The sequence below is a fragment of the Setaria italica genome, chromosome IV, assembly GCF_000263155.2.
Source record: "Setaria italica strain Yugu1 chromosome IV, Setaria_italica_v2.0, whole genome shotgun sequence".
Classification (NCBI taxonomy): Eukaryota; Viridiplantae; Streptophyta; class Magnoliopsida; order Poales; family Poaceae; genus Setaria; species Setaria italica.
The window spans coordinates 8,929,325-8,950,104 of record NC_028453.1 but is presented as its reverse complement, the minus strand read 5'-3'; the positions used below and the strand labels follow the sequence as shown (position 1 = coordinate 8,950,104).

The window sequence follows — 20,780 nt, the reverse complement described above, 5'->3', positions numbered from 1 at the left end:
ATCGGACAGCTTCATCTCATGCACCCCGGCGTAGAAGTATTTGTGGAACTATCTTTCTAAATCGGCCCATGTGATAATCGAGTTTGGCGGCAATGTCGTGAACCATTGAAAGGCCGAACCAGACAAAGATGATGAGAACAACCGTACCCGTAGGGCGTCCTGCATGGCTGCTTCTCCGCATTGGATGATGAATCTGTTCACGTGCTCTACGGTCGAAGTATCATCCATCCCCGAAAATTTAGTGAAATCAGAAACTTTATACCGATGGGGGAACGGCAATAGGTCATATGTAGACGGGTATGGTGTTCTGTAGGTATAAGTTTGTACTTTCGGCTTCAAGCCGAATTGTTCTTGCATTACCTCCGCAATATGTGCCGACCAATCTGGCTGTTGCTGGTGAATCGTTGGCTGAGGTATTGGCACGTGCTGGTAAACCGGAGGTGGAATAAACGGAGGCTGATTGAAAGCAGGTGGTATCTGAGTGAAAGCCGGCTGTGTAGTAAAGGTCGGCTGTTTGAATGAACCACTCGTTTCATCATATAGCATGAGCTCTGCTGTCTTGTTGACCTCTGGAGCGACAGGCTGGTATGGTGGTACGGTCGGCCGAATGGCCGCCTGGAAGGATGCCTGGAATGGAGGGTTTCCTTGACTAGCCGATTGATTCTGACCGGCCGTGGCTGAAGGTGCCCCCCAGGGTGATGGGCTGACTGGAGGGAACGGTGCAGAAGACAATTGAATGGAGTTATACCCCATAGGAGCTGATGATGAGGAAGCACCTGAACCCCCGACAGAAAATTGGATCGGCTGTGAAGCCGAATTCGAATAGTTCTGGTTTGGTGGACTCGGCTGAAAATATGTCGGTCCCCTGTATCCTTGAGGTATCCCACCAGCGAAGGAGTTGACCACGGCATTGTGCACCATATTTGAAAGTACCGGGGACTGATCAACGAAGGCGTGATAAATAGATTGTTGAATCATATCGGCCATTTTATCCGAGTCCTCAGAAATCGTGATCTGGCGGGGAGCAGGGAATGGATTTTTCTTGATAGTCTCCCCGCTTCTGGAGCGACTGAAAGACTGTAGGCAAGCTTTCCGGAACTGTGCCATATACTTATCCAGCTCTTCCTTCTGGTCGTCCTTCAGATCTGCTTCCGTCACCTCGATGACGTTATCTTCGGAGACTTCAGCAGCTTTCGACATGATGGCGGTTGTATTTGTCCCACCGGGCGTGCTAAAAGTGTGTTGGCGCTAGAAATCGGTCAACCGAATCCCAGCGTTCGACACGCGACCCGGGAGAATCTGCTTAGCTCCTGTTCGTGTGATTGCCCAGGTGCGGTTCGCGCGACGTGCCAGCCAATCTGACCTGTTGATTGGCAAGGAAGAATACGTGTCAGGTTCAGAAATCACGATCGGCTAAGTTTCCGATCTCGAGAGAGCTTATCAGCGAATCGGCCGATTTGCCTTAATAAAGGAATCGGCTATAAAGCAGCCGATCACTGTAGCCTTGTAGACAGAAAACTACTAAAGTAATCGATACAAAGCTATGATAACAACACTAGGAATAGATCTAATCGGCAACAGATGAATTTGATAGCAGAACGTAAAGAAAGCCGACACTACCGATTCCTAGCTGGATAATTGGTGATAAAACTAGAAAAACAGGCAAAACCCTATGATTCTAGTAAATATCGATAACTAGTGAATAAATCTAAACCAAACAACAGCGATACGCCTGAAGTTAAAGCTTAGACACTATTCGATAAGCGGAACTTACAGAATCGGCCGGAGATCAAGATGATGCAGCCCTGCCAACCCGCACGAACTCGTGAAAAAGAGGAAAGTAATGGCGAAGTCGCCTGCTTGAAAGTAAGTACGAGGAAAAAGTAGTTTGTTGTATTGATTGGTTGATGATTACAGATTTACAAAGGTAGCTATTTATAGCCCCGTACAGATAACTTCTTAACCGATTAGAATTCTATCCCTAATTCAAACAGAAAACGAATATCTACAAGCACGATTCGTGCTAGGTTGGTTACTCTGACCTCCCCCCTTATCCTTTTATTCCTTTCCAAGCCCATACAGGCCCAATTAACCCATCCTCCTAATCGGCCAATTCCTTATCGGCAAAAGGCAACCGATTGGGACTCCGGCACATTCGACTCGAAGCGAGACAGAAGTCATCGGCCGATCTCGCACTGTAGCATCATTCGACCGATTCCCAACTGTGCCTCTCCGATTTCCTCTCCTCTTGGCGCCGATTACTAGTGACGAAATCTGACGTCAACACTTACAAATTGGAATTACCTGCCCATTCTCAAATCCATCCGGTTGTCCATGTTTCTCAGCTGAAGAAGCATGTGCCTCCGTAGTTAGAGGTCAGTTTTGATTTATCATCTGTCTCTATGATCCATCTGAAGTGTTGTTGCCAGTTCACATTCTGAAGCGGGTGTTAATTCCTCGAGCTGGTTCGACGGCTTCCTGCATTCGGGTGTGTTGGGCAAATCAAACAAAAAGCTTGATTACTTGTGAGGATGAACAAGACCTCCGGCGTCGATTCCCATGTGCACCAGCTTGGGGTCAAGCTGTCTCTCAAGGTGGGGAGAATGTCAGGACTAGGCATGCTCTGAGGAAGCAGGAGAAAAGAGCTGCTTGGCAGGCTTCAAGGAAGATGGGTGAGACAACTGAGTAATCTGAGTCTAGTTGTATACGTTCGGCCCAAACCTGTAACTGTCATGATGGCCCACGTCTCAGGAGGTCGAGTAGGCGCGGAGATACAAGCACGTGTAAATGTTCTGAACGGATCAAGAAGGAACTAAACTCTGAACCTCCTATCTCGGCTTCAACCTCTCGGTCTCAGCCGAGTTCCTTCTCTGTTCATCCCCAAATCCTTACTATCCTTCCTCAAACTTCAATTCTGACCTACTTGGGACATAACATTTGTTTCTCTGTTCTACTAATTGGTTTGTCAAAAAAGGCTCAGTGTTTCTTTTGGAGTGGTACTATATTTTGTAACTGTTTGGTCCTGTTCAATCTTCTTTGACCATTGGTGTTCTGCAATTTATGTTCATTACTTGAAATATGCTTTCTGGATGGACGAACTCCTCTCATATGTCACATCTCGCTAAATCTAGTGTTGTGTATCAGGGACTATTTTTCCTTTAATATCTTGGTTTCTTCATTCGGGGTCATTATTGTTATCCAGCTTGAGATACTGCAAGGCGAGTGCACACTGATCAGCAGTCCTACAATCTATGAGGCCAATCCAACTCAACATACTAGTGTATCCTGTTCTAGTGGCCTTGGCAGCCTAACGCCTTGCTTCATGGCAGGTGCTCAGCAAGTTGTTCAGGTTGTGCTTCATGGCAAGTGCTCCGTGTGCAGGGGCGACGGGACTTCGTGGCGGCGGTGTGGAGATCGCGAGGGGGAGGGAGGTGATCCTGAGGGGGAGGTGGGCAGGCAACTGTGATGATGTGGTCTATTTTGAAATATTAAGGGCTAGTTATCGACGATCTACCATATGTTGATATGTTTTTTTAAGAAAATTTTAGAATAGTTCCCAATATATAGTTTTGAGGAAGAATTTTTAAAGAAAAATTGCTCTGAGCAACCGGGTTCCCCTTCGCGGGAATCGGGATCTCGCTCCACTTTTCTCTCCGCAGAAATAACAGCTCAGAGCACATTATCAATCGAGTCAAAGATTCTCGCAACTGGGGAGTTGTTTGGCGAGTACTCGTGACAGCGATCGCGCGCGCGGCCGTTGGCCCTTATATTCGTCGATTCTTCCGTCGCGGCACCGTCGTCCGCTTCACTTCGACCCTCCCGCGCCGCCGCCGCCGCCGTCTTCCTCCTTTTTCGCCGAGTTCCTGATCGAGGTACTCTTGTTTTTCTGTCAGTCTGTCGCACAAATGGCGGCTTGCTCTCACCGGTTCCCTACCTATTTCTCCCTGTTTTCATTCCTACGTATACAGATCGACGACGATGGCTGGCGGCGCCGGCGCGTGCCCTCCGCCGGGGCTGGGTTTCGGCGGGGAGTACTACTCGGTGGTGGACGGCGTGTGCAGCCGCGACGGCAGCTTCTTCGGCGGGAAGCCGATTCTGTCGGAGGCCGTCGGGTACGCCGTCGTCCTCGGCTTCGGCGCCTTCTTCGCGCTCTTCACCTCCTTCCTGGTACTGCTTGCTTACCTCATCCCACTCACCCATGGACGTCTCCATCTCATGCTGACTCCACGGTTTGACTCTTCCTCGTCCTCTAGTGTTATTATCTGAGACTGAAGTCTGAACATACAGGTTGCAGATTTTCCACAAGCACCTATATGCATTGCACACGCAAATGGCCACTGCTAGCTAGTATGCATGATTGATCGTAGATTCTTTTTGTAATCTAATAAGAGTATAAATTTGCACAAATAAAACTCTGAAAGTCGTACCACTTAGCAAGCTGCATGAGAAACAGGTTGCATAGGTAGGTTGATGGTGTTTTTCACACCTAACTCAAAATTGTGGGAGATTCAATAATGAAGATTCTTGCAGCCATAGAATCGAACTCTAATCGACTACTAAAATTAGGTGTTTTTTGCAATTTGAACTTAGAAAAAAAAATGAATAGTTGACTTGCGAGAAATAGAATGACTCTGTGTGGCCAGATTCTGTTTTACTAAATATCATGCGTGCGGAATTGAACAACAACACCAAGTTGCATGTCCGGCCTGATTTGACTTTGGATGTTTTTTTCCCCTGTTTTATTCACAGTTGGGTTTCCTTTCCGCAACAGCCACCATGATATATGCATAGGCACAATGCCACCATCCATATGTATAGGAGATTTAGCCCAAGTTTGACTTTGCATTATGAAAACGAAAGCTAAGCTGGCGTAGTGAAATCGCATTTGTCCTTGTGCCATCCCTTTTGAGAGTTACAGCAAAATATAATTGATGTATGCAGTCTCTTTTATTGGTGTAATAGTAGTTGATTTATGTGTGAAATTCCATGACTCTCAACTGGGAGAAGATGTATATTATACTAATATAAAATGATAGTGCCAAACATTTTGGTTGTAACGAAGTTGTGCAAATTGGTGGTATATTTGTAGTATTTCTAGTATGTGTGTCTACTTTCCCAACTCCCAGTTCTTTTTTTCAGATTATTAAAAGTATTAGTATCATTCCTAGCCATCATCCATCTCCATGTCTAATTAATCGTTATGTTAATTATGTTAAGCACACAACTAACCATGGCTAGTATATACTCTCTACAGTCACAAATAAGTGTTTGGTTTTTCAATGCCATCACTAATGCTGTAATGCATTACTTTGACAACTAATAATTACTAGTATGAAATATATGCATAATTAAACAAAGTTATTGTCACATCTTAAAACTCGTTTTAGAGCAAAGCTAGCTATACCATATTTAAAAGGTAAATTCAAAACATTGAAAAAACATATTGGTGTAAAAGTGTGAATGTGTTGGTTGCAAGCAACCAAAAACGACACTCTTTTGGTCACTAGAGGGAGTATATTCTTTTTGATAAAATACATAGCACTGCTTTCTTAATTCAAGCTGCATTAATTGCAAGTTTGATACATAAATTAATTTAGGCTGAGTTTCCTTATTTCTGCGCATACCTTCGTTATAAAGATATTTGATCACGGTAAAATGGTAAAATTAGTCTTTTGAAGCTTTGACGTATATATACGTCAATGCAAAATAACAAATTCAAAAAAGTAAGTAGAAATTTTTTTTTCAACATTTGTGAATTATCGTGTGTATGTTTCATGTGTTTTACAATTATCTGTTTTGCACTTGTACTTCCTCAATCCCACATTTTATCTACTCCAAGTGACCAGTTTAAGCTCCAACTTATTATAAACATTCAAGATTTCTAACACAAGGTCCAACCACTTGGAAGATTTCCTCTTTGCCTTTCTCATTTTTGTTGAATCCTGTGTTACATCGAAGGCCCTCTTTAGTTTGTAGGAATTTGTTAGAAAAGTGAAGGATTTAAATTCCTACATGAAGAATTTAACTGTGGGTAATCATATTCAGAACTGTAACATCAATGAAGAATTTATTGGCTAAGTTGATGGAAAATAAATGAAGCAACGGTCCCCTTTACAGCAAAGAGAAGATGGAGAAATCTCAAATGATTTGAATTTTGCAGAAAAAGTTCCTATCCGAGTGGCATGCTCTGTAGTGTGGCAGTGGTATAACTGTGAGTGCTTCTGCAGGTTTGGCTAGAGAAGCGGTATGTTGGGTCGCAGCACACCTCGGAATGGTTCAACACGGCTGGCCGGAGTGTCAAGACCGGCCTCATCGCCAGCGTCATCGTCTCCCAGGCACGCACTTGGCTGCTTACATTTGCTTAATTTTCCCTTGATTTAATTTGTCTTCAGCTTCAGTCACGAACAATAAACCAGCTAATGTAAGAACAGACTAACCGATCGTGCTCCAAATCGAACAGTGGACATGGGCAGCGACGATCCTGCAGAGCTCGAACGTGGCGTGGCAGTACGGCGTGAGCGGCCCGTTCTGGTACGCGAGCGGCGCCACCATCCAGGTGCTACTGTTCGGCGTCATGGCAATCGAGATCAAGCGCAAGGCACCCAACGCGCACACGGTCTGCGAGATCGTGCGCGCCCGGTGGGGCGGCGCGGCGCACGCCGTGTTCCTGGTGTTCTGCCTCACCACCAACGTCATCGTCACGGCCATGCTGCTGCTGGGCGGCTCTGCAGTGGCCAACGCGCTCACGGGCATCAACGTCTACGCCGCCAGCTTCCTCATCCCGCTCGGCGTCGTCGTGTACACGCTCGCGGGCGGGCTCAAGGCTACCTTCCTCGCCAGCTACATCCACTCCGTCGTCGTCCACGTCGTCCTCGTCATCTTCGTCTTCCTCGTGTACACCTCCAGCAACAGCCTTGGCAGCCCGAAGGTGGTGCACGATCACCTCACGGCCGTGGCCAGCGCGGCGCGGGACTGCTCCGCACCGCTCTCGCACTCTGACCAGGCATGCGGCCCTGTCCATGGAAACTTCAAAGGATCCTACCTCACCATGCTCAGCTCCGGGGGTCTCGTCTTCGGCATCATCAACATCGTTGGTAATTTCGGCACGGTCTTCGTCGACAATGTAAGTCCGGCCGGTACGTTTCTCTGATTTGATGATCTGCATTCAGGATTGCACGATGCAGAATTTAATTTATGCAATGCGGTGCAGGGTTACTGGATGAGCGCAATCGCGGCCCGGCCATCGTCGACGCACAAGGGATACCTGCTGGGCGGGCTGGTGTGGTTCGCGGTGCCCTTCTCGCTGGCCACCTCGCTTGGCCTCGGCGCGCTCGCCCTCGACCTCCCCATCACGGCAGGCGAGGCGGCCAAGGGTCTCGTCCCACCCGCCACCGCCACTGCGCTCATGGGCAAGTCCGGCTCCGTCCTCCTCCTCACCATGCTCTTCATGGCCGTCACCTCGGCGGGCTCGGCTGAGCTGGTGGCTGTCTCCTCCCTCTGCACCTACGACATCTACAGGACGTACATCAACCCGGACGCGACCGGCAAGCAGATTCTCCGTGTTTCCAGGGCAGTCATCCTTGCATTCGGCTGCCTCATGGGCGTCCTTGCCGTCATCCTCAACCTCGTCGGCGTCTCCCTGGGATGGATGTACCTGGCCATGGGCATCATCATAGGCTCCGCCGTCATCCCCATCGCGCTGCTGCTGCTCTGGAGCAAGGCCAACGCCATCGGGGCCATCCTTGGCAGCATCAGCGGCTGCGTCCTCGGCGTCATCGTCTGGCTCACGGTCGCCAAAGTCCAGTACGGGCGCGTGGACCTGGACAGCACCGGGCGGAACGCGCCCATGCTGGCGGGCAACCTGGTGTCCATCCTGTTGGGCGGGGCGGTGCACGCGGCGTGCAGCCTGGCGTGGCCGCAGAACTACGACTGGGAGAGCAGCAGGCAGATCACCACGGTGGAGAGCGTCGCCGCCGACGGCGAGTTGGCGGAGGAGCTCAAGGAGGAGCGGCTGGTGCACGCGAAGCGGTGGATCGTCAAGTGGGGCGTGGCGCTCACGGCCGTGATCGTGGTTCTGTGGCCCGTGCTGTCACTGCCGGCGGGGAAGTACAGCGCGAGCTACTTCACGCTGTGGGCGGCGATCGCGATCGCGTGGGGCACGGTCGGGTCGGCGGTGATCATCTTCCTGCCGCTGGTGGAGAGCTGGGTCACCATCTGCAAGGTGTGCGAGGGCATGTTCACCAACGACGCCGTCTACGAGCGCCTCGACGACATGAACCTGCGCCTCAAGGCTATCATGGGGGCCATGCCCGAGGCGGAGGAGCGTTACCAGGAGATGCAGAAGGAGAAGGGCATTGGCGCCATGGAGATGGTGCATCATCCGGCATCCGGCACCCACCCGTCCACGGTAGCCAATGATGACGGAGACGATCTTTCGCATGCTTAAATCAAATACTAGCACTATCCTTTCCGTATCGATGATTCATAGATTCAGTATCCGGCTAGCAGCAGCTAGTCTTATGTATCTCCTGCGTCGTGTTTGTACAGTCAATAAATTGTGTACTGAACATCGATAATCTCGATCGGTTTGCTTGTAGATTGTACTTCCAGTAGGTCTGAATTGTTCGTTTTCTTCCCTAAATGACACCTACTCCCTCCGTCCTGAAATACAAGACAACCTGAATATTTTAGGATATATTAGCAGGAGTAACAAAAGACGCATGTACCTCTGAGTTAATGTTAGTTGTAGATAATAAGAAATTTATTTTTAGTAATAATCCACCAATCATTCACCTTTATCTTCCTACAATACGTTATATTTGAGGATAAATTTTGAACGTTTTGATGCCTTGTATTACAGGACGGAGGAATAATTCAAATTTGTACTTTTGGATATGAAGCTATTCTAAATGGCACCTAATTCAAATTTATATTTTTGGATAGAAACTGAAAATAGTTGTTCTCCTCCGACTAAAGTCCATTTTACTCCCCTCACCTATTTACTTTGTCCACTTAACCTCCTAAGCAAAATTTAGGCTCACTTTACTCCCTCGAACTATTTCATTTGGTCCAATCTACCCCTAATTAGAATTCTCTTTTTTTGTTTCTTCACGTGCAAATTGAGTTTTAATTTCAGATTTTGCCAGTTGGATTATAACACGATGCTCTACGTTAGAAAAATACATTAGCAATTTATCATGATTACTTTTTTACAGTTTATATATCTAAGATCAATTTCATATTAAATATTCCTAACATATGAAAATACCCATGAAAAATTCTTAGTATAATTTTTTAACATAAGACATCATGTTTTGTATCTGCTCACAAAATTTGAACTCAAAATTCAACCCATACACGGTGAAATAAAAAAGAGAAATTTAATTAGGGGATAGATTGGATCAAATGAAATAGTTTAGGGGAGTAAAGTGAGGCTAAATTTTGTTCAGGGGTTAAGCAGACAAAAGTGATAAGTGAGGGGAGTAAAATGAACTTTTCACCTAGCCAGCAGCGTGTGCGCTGCCACCTCCATTTTGGGGGTGTTTGTTTCTTTAGTCACTCCTAAAATTCCTATCATATCGAATGTTTAGATACTAATTAGGAGTATTAAACATAGATTAATTACAAAACTAATTGCACAGATGGAGACTATTTGCGAGACGAATCTATTAAGTCTAATTAGTCCATGATTTGACAATGTGATGCTACAGTAAACATGTGCTAATGATGGATTAATTAGGCTTAATAGATTCGTATCGTGAATTAGCCTCCATCTGTGTAATTAGTTTTATAATTAGCTCATGTTCAATCCTCCTAATTAGCCTTCGAATATTCGATGTGACATAAATTTTAGTCCGGACTAAAGATCCAAACGTCCCCTTTATCTTCGGTTGCTGGTTACCTTCTCTGTGCCTTATTATTTCTCATCCCCATGTGCCGCCTCCATTCCACTATGCCTTCCCATCGGGGCTTCCTCTTTGTCCTCCTCACTCAACAATCCAGAGGAGCCTGGGTTGTTCCTTTTAATTCTTGTTTCCACTTTTCTTTCTTAGCTCTGACAAGCTCGTGATCCCTTGCGCTGCCTAATCCCGTAGAAAAAATTAATGATTACAGCAGCTATACATTTTCTAATTTCTTAACAACAAAGTAATAAAGGAATCTAGAAGCAGATCTTTTAGGGAAGTTCTTTGTGCGATATATTTTGTATTGAGAATCTTTGGTTGCCAATTGGCAACAACCTGCAAGCCATAGAACGGCATCGATAGAAAGTGCCAAGGCGTAGTCACTAGTAGAAAAGAAAGTGTCTTGACGTACCAAAGTCGTTGTATATATGGAATAAAGTTAGGATTATGATGCTGGGCCATTTGATGATCTCCAAACATATCCACGTTAGGCTTCGACTCAATAGCTAGTTTGTGTTGATATGCTTCTTGTGATTTAGATGAAGCATGTTCATTGTTGTGATCTTAGCGACATTTCATGACATTCTTTTTCCATGGAGGCTGAGAGTTGATTAACTCCACGAACGATTAAGGAGAAATGGAATAGAAAAACACTAGAAACGCTTGCGTGGTGTTGGGTTGGACCACCTTTGGATAGTGTATATTGTGCTGGTGGTACTTGTGAAGGAAACGTAGATCAACCAATGTTCTACTATTCTATATTTTAAAAGAGCAATGCTGGTAATCCACTGCTGCCAGGTTAGGAAGACTATTAAGATTTCATTTTTTTTCACTTAAGGTCTTGAGTTGGAATTGTCTTTTGCAAAAAGACATTTTGCGTTTGAGTAGTAATTTTATGTATGAGTGTGCCACAACTTACCGGCAAGATCTTGGCATCAAATAGCACTACATAAATATTGCATATTTCGTGACAAAAAATATGACTCCAAATACTATATTATAGAAGTAAAATCTTATAGCAGGAGATATTAATTTGCAACTTTACTTTAGAGAAGAACGCATGGTCCGTATTGGGAACCAATTTGCATCTAGACCTTTTGCTTCCTCATGTGCAGTCTCTGCTGTAATTAACTTCCAACACGAGATCACACATAGGAGTGCTAATTCATCATTCAAAAATTATAACCGGATACACTCAGCATTGGAATATCAGAATCATAGCAGTAGACAATAGTTGCGATTTGTGTAAAGGATCTGCTGCAATTAGCATTGCATAGCTTGGAAAAAGGAGCTACTAGACATATGAGGGACACGTGTTTAGCGGAGGCCTCTAATTAGGCGTACAACCTTGAACATTCCGAGTACTGTACCTAATTAATTGGTGAAGATTTTTTGATATGATTCTTTGAGTAAGCTTTCAGGTTGCTGGGACATTTAATTGAACAAGGTGTGTGTGCATATATTGCATAGCATTGGGACTACGTGCGATGTGTTGCTTGATGCCGAGTCAGCCTACAATAGTATCACCATGGATTAACTCGTCATACTGGCCCAGCTCCAGACATGCACACCCCATTTGTGGGCTGCCGAGTGCCGACGCTTCACCTTGTCTTGGCATTGCCATTGTTGTTTATGTGCCCGTTACAGGTGATGAGTGCCACCGGGTAGAAGGAGAAGATGGGGATGACCGAGGGGAGTGGCTAGCACTCCTCAATACAGTCGACTTGTCGTGGTTGTAGATTGACTAGCACTCCTCGATACAGTCGACTTGTCGTGGTTGTAGATGGGACGATCGAGGCTGAGCCGCGGCACGTATACAAGCGGGAAGGGGAGACGGTCTGCCATGGTGGTGTATTGGTGCTTGGAGATGGTGCCGGCTCGGAGGTCAGACATCAGAGGAGTGAGGAGGTACAAGCCACCAATAGGCGAGACTGTGGATGCGCCGTTGCAGAATAGGCCAAGGAGAGAAGTTAGTCGAGTGCAGACAAAGGATGGAGAAACCTAGTGACAAAAGTGTGTGTTGGACGGATGGGACATGGGAATATGTTTTCTTGAGATCCAACGGCCAAGGACTGCAGGCAACATGACCCAATGAGGAGGCCAAGCTTCATAATGGAGTGATTACAAATGCTCCATAGGCTGCAGCCTGTTAAGAAAAAACAAGGCACTTCCTTTTAGGCCCAAGGCCCAAGTGCTACCACGTCGTCGTCTTAACGTTGATGAACATCTGCCAAAAACCCCCGTCCCATGTCTCTCTCCGGCCCGGGGACCAGGTAGGAGGGCCGCCACAGTGCGACACGAAGCCTCTGGAAGGAAACGCACGACGCACACGCACGCGCACCAAGTTCACGAGTCCACGAAGATAAGCTTCCCCGCTCCGTCTCCGCTCCCGGGCCACAGCCGCTGGCCGCTGCTTGCCGCGCGCTCCCCCTTCGTGAGTCGTGACCGAGCCGCATCCTCCCCCGCGCCGACGGCCTCCGGCGAGCTAGGCATGGCCATCCTCCTCCGCGGCACGTCCGCCGCCGCCGCCGCGACCGCGGGCCCCTCCTCAACGCTCCTCGCCACCACCTTCCGCCGCGCCCGCGGCTGCGGGCGCCTCCTGCCTGCCGCACCGCGGCTCCGCCGCGCGTTCGCGGCCCGCGCCTCGGCACAGCCGCTCGAAGTCTGCGCGAAGGAGTCCATCACCGTCCCTGGCCGCCTAGGCGACTGTGAGCTCTCACTCAATATCTACTTGTGTGTGCACGCGCGCGGCTCGTTGTTGTAGGTGTAGCAGTAGAATACAATGTAGCTGAACTGGCAATGCAGGTTGTGCTGGCCGCTATTTGGATTCGCGGAGTTCTTTCTGAGTTTAATTTGCTCCGTCAAGACTCGAACTGCGATCGCTAGCTTGGACATTTCACGTTTAGATTTTAGAGTGAGGCTAGGTTTGCGACTTGGTTTCCATGTCCGTATCATGACTCATCAGTGGCTTATGAATACGCGTGTAATATATACCAAACAATCTAGGATGGCATGAAATGTGTGGTGGTGGCGTGGTAGGTTTTAGCTAACTACTACATTAGACAGGTTGGCGATCCAATTTTCGCCCAGCAGTTTGCACTTATCCAATTTGCGATAAAATGGTTTTGACTCGGTGTTCTTGTTTGAGCTATCACATGACAATATAAACTGTTTAAGTTCTCTGAATCATGTAGCCAACCATAATGTGTTGGAAAATCCCAAGGTGTACTTCTAGCATCACTTTTCATTTGGAGAAGGTTGGTTTATTTGTCTTGTCAGCGCTTGGGGAGTGGAGACAGTGGATGCTAATGTTGTTGTGGTATTTTGGGAGATGAACATGTGAAGGTGGTCTATGGAGTTCAGTTTCTTGATTAGTTGAATTGCTGCCTCCTGTCCTGCACTTCTTTAAGTTTTCCAGGAATGCACAATGTGTTTAAACCTTTATGAGAAAAAGACTTTGGGCTTTGGATTTGATAGATGATTTGATATGTCTATGCTTAAGCTTTAATAAGTTAACATTGTGATCTGTCTTTGATAATTTGTTATGTCAGTTTACGACATCTTTGGACTGTTAAAATGTAGAAGGGTGATGGTCACACACTCAGACTAAGAGTGAAAGAGCTCCTTCTCTGTATAGAAAAAATGCTTTATACTGGGAGTATTAACTTCTATAGAATACCTGTTCCTGTGATAGAATTATAAGCCTTCGGAAACAAACTAAACTTGGTTTACTTTTTTGTTATCTGTGTTTGCCTGCTAATAGCAAAAGTTGCTCTGCAGGTTCTGCTACATGTTTAGCTCAAGTAGGGAAATTACTAGTTGCATAATGATAATACACAACATAATATTTAGGCACCACCATTTTATCATATTAATAGTGACTTTACTAAGATAAGTAGATGCTTGCAAAGTCACTTTAATACTTTTAACATCTGACTGATGCTAAAGAGAAAAAGGTGGGCAACATTGTTATTCCCAAAATGGAAGAGCGTTAATCATGTTTCCCTTGATGTTAGAAGTGTAACACCACAACTTATCATTTTTACTGCATTGCAAGTTTTTATGCTCTGATTGTTGAAATACTGTCATTTATTTTCACATGTTGACCACAGGTCCTTTCACACAAAGGGTTTTGTTGACAATTGAGGAGAAGCATCTGCCATATGATCTAAAGCTAGTTGATCTAGCTAATAAACCGGATTGGTACCTATCTGCAAGATGAGACTAAGCTTTCTGGATTTAGGTTATCAGTGGATGTTTCTCTGCTTTATTTTTCCATGGCCCTGAATCGTCATTCTTTTGTGTTGCTTTGTTAGGTTGTTTGAAATGAACCCAGAAGGTAAGGTGCCTATTGTGAAGCTCGAGGACAAATGGATTGCTGATTCTGATGTTATAACACAAGCATTAGAGGAGAAGTACCCTGAACCACCCTTGGCAACTCCACTGGACAAAGCTTCAGTGTATGTGATTTTTCCAGTGCCATGATGAATGGCCCTGTTTTGCTTTCTTACGAGGGATCTTCGTTCAACGCTTTTGTTGAGAATGTTGAGCCATCCATGCATATTTTGTGTTAATTTCCTCTTCTGCCCTTAACTGTTTCATTCTTTCTCTGGAGCAATTGTGTTTCATCTTTCTGTATCACTTAATGGAACTGTGCTGTAGTTATTACTTGTGGTTGTCCATAGATGGCCTTGTAGTTCACTGACTTGGTATTTATACCATTACATCAGTGGCTCTATTGGCACATGCCGCATGAAACGTTGTTTGATTTGTATCTTGGAGCTGTCTGCCACTTTGTTAGCTTCCTTTTCTTTTGTTAATACCTGGAAGTAATGTTAGTACTGGCATCATAATTATTATTTTCTTATTGAAACTGCCATCATAATTGTTGTCCATAATTTTCATTGCAGAGGGTCAAAAATATTTTCCACCTTCATCGGTTTCCTCAAAAGCAAAGATCCGAGTGATGGAACAGAACAGGCACTACTTGATGAGCTGACTTCCTTTGATAGTTATCTAAAGGATAATGTAAGTGGGTGCTTCCAACTAGTACTATGGTTTTACATGAGCTGCAATATTCCTAATGTCTATAGGCTCTTCCACTTGCCACATCCACATGCTCATTCTAGTAATTCCTGTTCCATGTTGCATGAATTATACCATGTATTTGGTCACAGACATTAAAGACAACACAACTATCGGTAGCCCCTTCTTTTTTTTTCCTTTTTTTTTGCCTATGTATGGCCATCCCTCTCGAAACTCAACAGCTGGTGCACATTTTGACAGTTGATATCCAAAATTTTCATGTCCCGTGTATCTAATATACAAATTGTAGATACTACTGCCCATCTTTTTTTTTCCCTGTGAAACAGACTCACATTTGTGACCCATAACAGTAATATTGCTTAATGTTCTGCTGCATTGCATGCTTAAATGGTTAAAGCTACATTCTGACTAATAACACTAGTTGTAGCAAAACGTCGCTATCTTTCTGAGCTTCTACCCAAGTCATGCATATGTGAATATGAGAAAATAAGTTATATGATGCTGTGGAAATGTGGTTGTGTCAATGCATGCTCAAAAGTTAGAATAAAACTGACTACCAATCCTGATTTCTGAATAACTTACAATTGCATTGTCCCTTAGAATTATTGGTCATCTAATATGTTGTTTGCACTGCAATGACTCCAAAAGTTACCTTTTGCACATGTTAGGCTATTTAGATTTTAATAAACTAAATGCGCATATATCACGTCAGCTCTTATCTAGGTCTGTTAAATTTCAAATAAGGAATATGGTGATACCATTTTCCAACCATCAGTAATCAGAAGTAGAACAGCCTTGAGTTGTTGTTCAACTTTAGTTTGAGTTAAGAATTTAGATTAACTCAATTTCAGTTTAGCAAGTTTTATCAGCTAACTTGAATTTATTATATAATACCTTAAATAGCATTCAGTTTGTGTGGAAGGCGTTGTTTACTTCGCAAGAATGTGGGCCTAAGGATTAGAATATGTATTTAATAACTTAAGGCAAAATAGTCATTGTGGTCCTTCAACTCTGTCCTAAGGGTCAACTTCGTCCCTCAACTTTTGGATCAGCCAATTTAGTCCCTCATCTTTTGTTTTTGGGTCAAACTCGTCCTTGTGCTGATATGGCACTCCATAGTGATCCCTTGGCTCCCCCTCCTCAATTTCCATCGGCACTGGAAATTATTTTATTCATGACTTAATAAAGTTGGTGCGAAAGATGTGGATTATTCGGAAAAAAAATAATGTCGGCCACTTGTGAATGAATAAAATGTATTTAAATTGTTGGCCATTTATAGAACATAAACTGTTAGAAAAGATAGCATTTATCGTAGTGATAGATCAACATTTAACTCGGGGCTACAATTTATGGATGTGCACACACACATGGTTAGCATGCAGTTCCCATATTCTATCCATTGGTGCATAATAAACAAGCAGCAGAACCACAAATGTAGGGCTAATTATCACATCACCTGATTATCAAGTGGTATGCTAGTAGCTGTTTAATCAACTGCAAAAATCTTTCCGTTGAATGTACGAGCGGATTCTATTCTTATTCTTCCATTAGTTATTAATTGTGCACACGCAGATACAATCTGTATTAAAATGAAAAGAGCATGGTTAAGTGTCGGCAAAAATTGAGGAGGTGAAGGAGTTAAAGGGCAGAAAGGACTTTTCACAATACGCTCATATCACAATGGCTCACCACATCAGCACAAGGATGAGTTTGACCCAAAAACGAAAGTAGAGGGACTAGATTGGCCAATTTGAAAGTTGAGGGACGAACTTGACCCTCGGGATAGAGTTGAGGGACCAAAATGCCTATTTTGCCATAACCTAATATTCATTTTTGCATACCTTATCTGAAATGCTCTATGTTCTTATTCTGAGATGCTGTTTGGTGCAGGGTCCTTTTATTAATGGTGGAACAATTTCTGCAGCTGATCTCTCTCTGGGCCCTAAACTGTATCACATGGAAATAGCTCTGGGTCACTACAAGAATTGGTCTGTTCCAGATTCACTTTCACATGTAAAACAATACATGAAGGTATGTTTTCATCCTTCGTGCAAGAAACTTTGTGCTTATCTTTTCGGTATTTGTTTTTTTTCTTTTAACTCATCTGTAACTGAACCTGAGGTGGATCCTATTGTTTTCACCTAGTTGTCATCCACATCTCCCAACAAACACGAACATGAAACTAATGTAGCTGTCCAAGGTTTAATTAATTTCTCACTTCTGTCCTTCACCTAAACAACAGAAACCAGTGCTTTACCAGTTGCATGGCATTTCTGGCTGTGTAGTTCCCATATTCACAATCATGATTAACGAAACATATTGTGGGAGTGAACAAAGAAGCCAAGTGTCTTGCAAGCGATTGGGGAACTGAAGAGATGACCCATGAACCCAAATCCATGTTAACTTGACTATCCGAGTTTTTTACTAGCAGTAAATTGGTTATTCTTATGTTGTATGCATAATGCAACATTACACCACTAAAAACCTTGCACTCTTTCAGAAGTATTAACAAGGAATGAGGACAGTACGTTTTGCTGCTAGATATCATGTCATATGGTTTACTTTACCACTTCCTTTTGTTTGGCATCTTCCTAAGGAGTTGGCATTGGGCGTTGTATCTTTATGGGAACATTTTAATTTCTTTTGCAGTCAATTTTCTCAATGGATTCTTTTGTAAAAACTCGAGCTTTGCCAGAGGATGTGATTGCTGGATGGCGCCCTAAAGTCATGGGTTAAATCACATTTGTTAAGTAACAAATTCAGGTAAACTGCATATGTTCCCACTGTAGAAAGGACATTTGCGCATCTAGATTTGCTTGGTCTGCTGCTGCTATTTTGCTTCTGTTGCAATAATGGTGATAGGATGCATGGTTCATACTTATGTAGTAACGTAGAAATATGGAGGCCTTCTTAAGCTTTGTTATTTCCTAATTATACGCAAAGCAATATTTCAATCAGATCTATAATTGAATATGCATAGAAATAAAAATACATTCTCGAAACTAAACACATGTAGTGAATTATCTATCATGTGATTGTGCGGGCGTTTCTGCTACTTGTTTATACAAGGGAAGATTATCATCTGTATGGTTGAGATTACTCCAATAGTAATTGTTCCACACTTTAATGATTCACTAATGATTGTGTAGTGGTTTAGACTTTGGCCTTCAATATCTAAATTATGTTAGGCTAGAAGCTAGTGGCAGCTCTGCAACTGTTGTGATGGGCCTCCTACTTACCAAGGCCCAGCAACCAATATATCTTCATAGTTCATACTGTTTTCCTTTTCTGAACTATGGCATCAGCTCAACTTGTTCATATGTAGTAGTTAATGGAAAGATAATAACATCGTGAGGTTTAGCTTCTTTGAAAACAGTGAATAATATTATCACAGCCAAACCATCATAATCGTATAATATTTTTCTGTTTTTATCTTCCAAAATGTTAAGTCTTAAAAGTAAGGTTTGCTCGTGCGGAAACATGTCTGCACTTAACCATAATCCATAGGTCTTTCTATTTCCTGAGTCATTTATCACAGAACTATCTTCTGTATCCTTCTCAACAGACCCCACCAGTTGACACTACATCTGAGCTGTTAGTGAATGTCTGTTGGAAAGTGAGAATCTACCATTCTGCTGTTTGCAATAGGGATATGTGCTGTCCATCTTTGCTTAAATCAGTTTCACGTGATGTGCATCTGATTTTAAAAGAGACATGCTGATTTGGCTAATTGGCTTATATCAAATGGCTTATCATGTGATGTTATATTTCTTCTGTATTAGGAGAGACATGGCTATCAGAGGATCTAGATACACAGGTTCCTCGCATATGTTAAGTCTGTACATGAAAGGTGGTGGATTTTTATTGGAATTTCCAGGGCATAGCATGTAAGGTATTCATATCTGATCTCCTTTGCTTTCCGTGTCAAATAGAAAATGTCAATAAAAATCAGAGACCTCTCATGGAATCGAGCATTATTGTCAAACCTGTTGAACAAAGGGGAGTTGTTGTTTGCTGCATCATAGCAATGTTTATTTAACAAACAACATTCCAAATTAAGGATCTGTGGTACTAACCAACCTCTTGGTGAAGTCATGAAAGATTAAACAAAGAATTGTCCCATTTCATCACATGCTTATGGTTGTTCCTTGTGATTTAAGGATGCAATCGCAGAAACACTGAATGTTAGAGCCAAGGTTATAATCATTTGGCCCATCCTAATCCAAGGTCCCACGAAAAGTGAGACACCTTTCTGCTGTTTTCAAAGCTACTAACCTCCAAATATATTCGGCCTGTTCGCTTCAGCTTATTCAGTCGGCTTATCAGTCACCAAACAGTATTTTCCTCTCACAACAAATCAGCCGTTTCAGCTTTTCAGCCGGCTTATAAGCTGAAGCGAACAGCCCCATTTATCCAAGCATTCGTGTTTAATGAAGCATCACTGTGCGTGAAGCTGAGCTGCCACATTATTCGGTGCCGCTTCTCTTTCGTCATGCTTCTGTGACACATCCACATTAGACCTGCAATGATTGACAAGAATTTTGCATTCAGCGTAAATGATTGAGGCGTGGAAGTTCCAACCATCACGCTTATGCCTGCGGTAGGTGATGTGCATTTTATTGCAAGACTCTGAAAGCACAATGGTCGCGGAGGTTTGATATGTGGATTGTCATATCTCTGTGATCTGACTATTGCTTATACCCTGAGATTTACACTGAGTTGACGTCAAAGGAACCCGGTATGCGTTCCATGTAAGCAGGTTCGTTTTCTTTCAACTCGGACCTTCAAATCAGCTCGACCGAAAGAGTACCCCGCATATAAGATAAGATAATATCTCAAAAAGATGTTTGCTATGTTCTTTTCCTCTTTGTTGGACGTGCATCGGTCATCGCTGGTCGGTTGTCACAATTATGTTTTGCGATCGTACTGGATGTAGTGGCCATCTGGGGAGGATATTGTGTCTCCACTAGCAGCTTCGCATTTTCTTAGTGGTATGAAGCACAGTTTACGTCAGTTCACCTGCATACCCCTCTTTCGTTGCATACAATGATTCTGCCTACCTTCCTGCCCTTTCGTGAACACGCATGACGCATACGCTTGTTCTGCTGGGTTTGGCTCGTATGATGGGCCGCATATATGTTTCATCCAGGCATGTTATGCAAGCACTATAGTAGATCAATTGATGTGCTCCCATCGTGTGCCACACTGACGATCATCAGAGCACGGCATTTCGAGTTGCCAAACTGTTCTGTCACGTTCGCTCGTGTTGAGCGTTACATTGCTGCCGCATATGCATGAACATCTTTGTGTATGTGGAGCTTCTAGTTCTAGCGGTTGTTTTTTTGGGATCACCGGGCATCTCGGCTTTTCCCTGCCGGTAGTGATGGAGTGCTGGCGGAGAAAATGCGGCCCCAGGTACGTTTCACGTCGGGCGATTGATCGGTGTGATTTATATTGATTGATGATGATTGCTGAGGTTTGGTGTTTGATATCAGGTGCTAAATTTTAGCTGTGTTATATCGGATATTCGGATGCAAATTAGGAGGACTAAATATAAGCTAATTATAAAACTAATTGCAAAATCCATGTGCTAATTCGCGAGACGAATCTATTAAGCCTAATCAGTCCATCATAGCAAATGGTCATTGTAGCACCACATTGTCAAATCATGGACTAATTAGGCTTAATAGATTCGTCTCGCGAATTAGACTCCATTTGTCCAATTAGTTTTGTAATTAGCTTATGTTTAATACTCTTAATTAGCATCCAATATTCGATGTGACAGGTGCTAAACTTTAGAAGGAGTATTCAAACGGAGCCTTATTGAGCTCG

General features: G+C 43.9%; 2 protein-coding genes across 3 annotated transcripts; both read left to right on the top strand.

Annotated features, from left to right (window-relative positions):
• Positions 1-3,682: 3,682 nt before the first annotated feature.
• LOC101770541 (urea-proton symporter DUR3) lies at positions 3,683-8,612 on the top strand. The gene is made up of 5 exons (XM_004965009.4): positions 3,683-3,872; positions 3,969-4,167; positions 6,228-6,335; positions 6,461-7,123; positions 7,211-8,612. Exons 2-5 carry the CDS (start codon positions 3,979-3,981, stop codon positions 8,444-8,446), a joined length of 2,196 nt encoding a protein of 731 aa, XP_004965066.1. The 5' UTR covers positions 3,683-3,872; positions 3,969-3,978; the 3' UTR covers positions 8,447-8,612.
• A 3,617-nt stretch (positions 8,613-12,229) lies between these two features.
• Positions 12,230-19,059, top strand: LOC101769608 (glutathione S-transferase DHAR3, chloroplastic). Of its 2 annotated transcripts, none has more exons than XM_012845633.2 (7): positions 12,230-12,610; positions 14,015-14,105; positions 14,219-14,362; positions 14,813-14,930; positions 16,839-16,979; positions 17,598-17,711; positions 18,514-18,706. In XM_012845633.2, the coding sequence occupies exons 1-6, from the start codon at positions 12,394-12,396 to the stop codon at positions 17,682-17,684; spliced, it is 798 nt and encodes a 265-aa protein (XP_012701087.1). In that variant the 5' UTR covers positions 12,230-12,393; the 3' UTR covers positions 17,685-17,711; positions 18,514-18,706. The 2 variants fall into 2 exon arrangements, with proteins under 2 accessions (XP_012701087.1, XP_004965065.1); XM_004965008.4 differs by lacking the exon at positions 18,514-18,706 and adding an exon at positions 18,731-19,059 and having other exon boundaries at positions 12,231-12,610.
• Positions 19,060-20,780: the final 1,721 nt, after the last annotated feature.

Bases quoted from the DNA above. Each gene is read 5' to 3' on its own strand.
- LOC101770541 (XM_004965009.4), top strand. From the start codon at position 3,979: ATGGCTGGCGGCGCCGGCGCGTGCCCTCCGCCGGGGCTGGGTTTCGGC. The intron at 4,168-6,227 runs GTACTGCTTGCT...GTGCTTCTGCAG, and splicing joins CGCTCTTCACCTCCTTCCTG to GTTTGGCTAGAGAAGCGGTA. The intron at 6,336-6,460 runs GCACGCACTTGG...CAAATCGAACAG, and splicing joins CCAGCGTCATCGTCTCCCAG to TGGACATGGGCAGCGACGAT.
- LOC101769608 (XM_004965008.4), top strand. From the start codon at position 12,394: ATGGCCATCCTCCTCCGCGGCACGTCCGCCGCCGCCGCCGCGACCGCG. The intron at 14,363-14,812 runs GTATGTGATTTT...TTTTCATTGCAG, and splicing joins CCACTGGACAAAGCTTCAGT to AGGGTCAAAAATATTTTCCA. The intron at 16,980-17,597 runs GTATGTTTTCAT...TTTCTTTTGCAG, and splicing joins ATGTAAAACAATACATGAAG to TCAATTTTCTCAATGGATTC.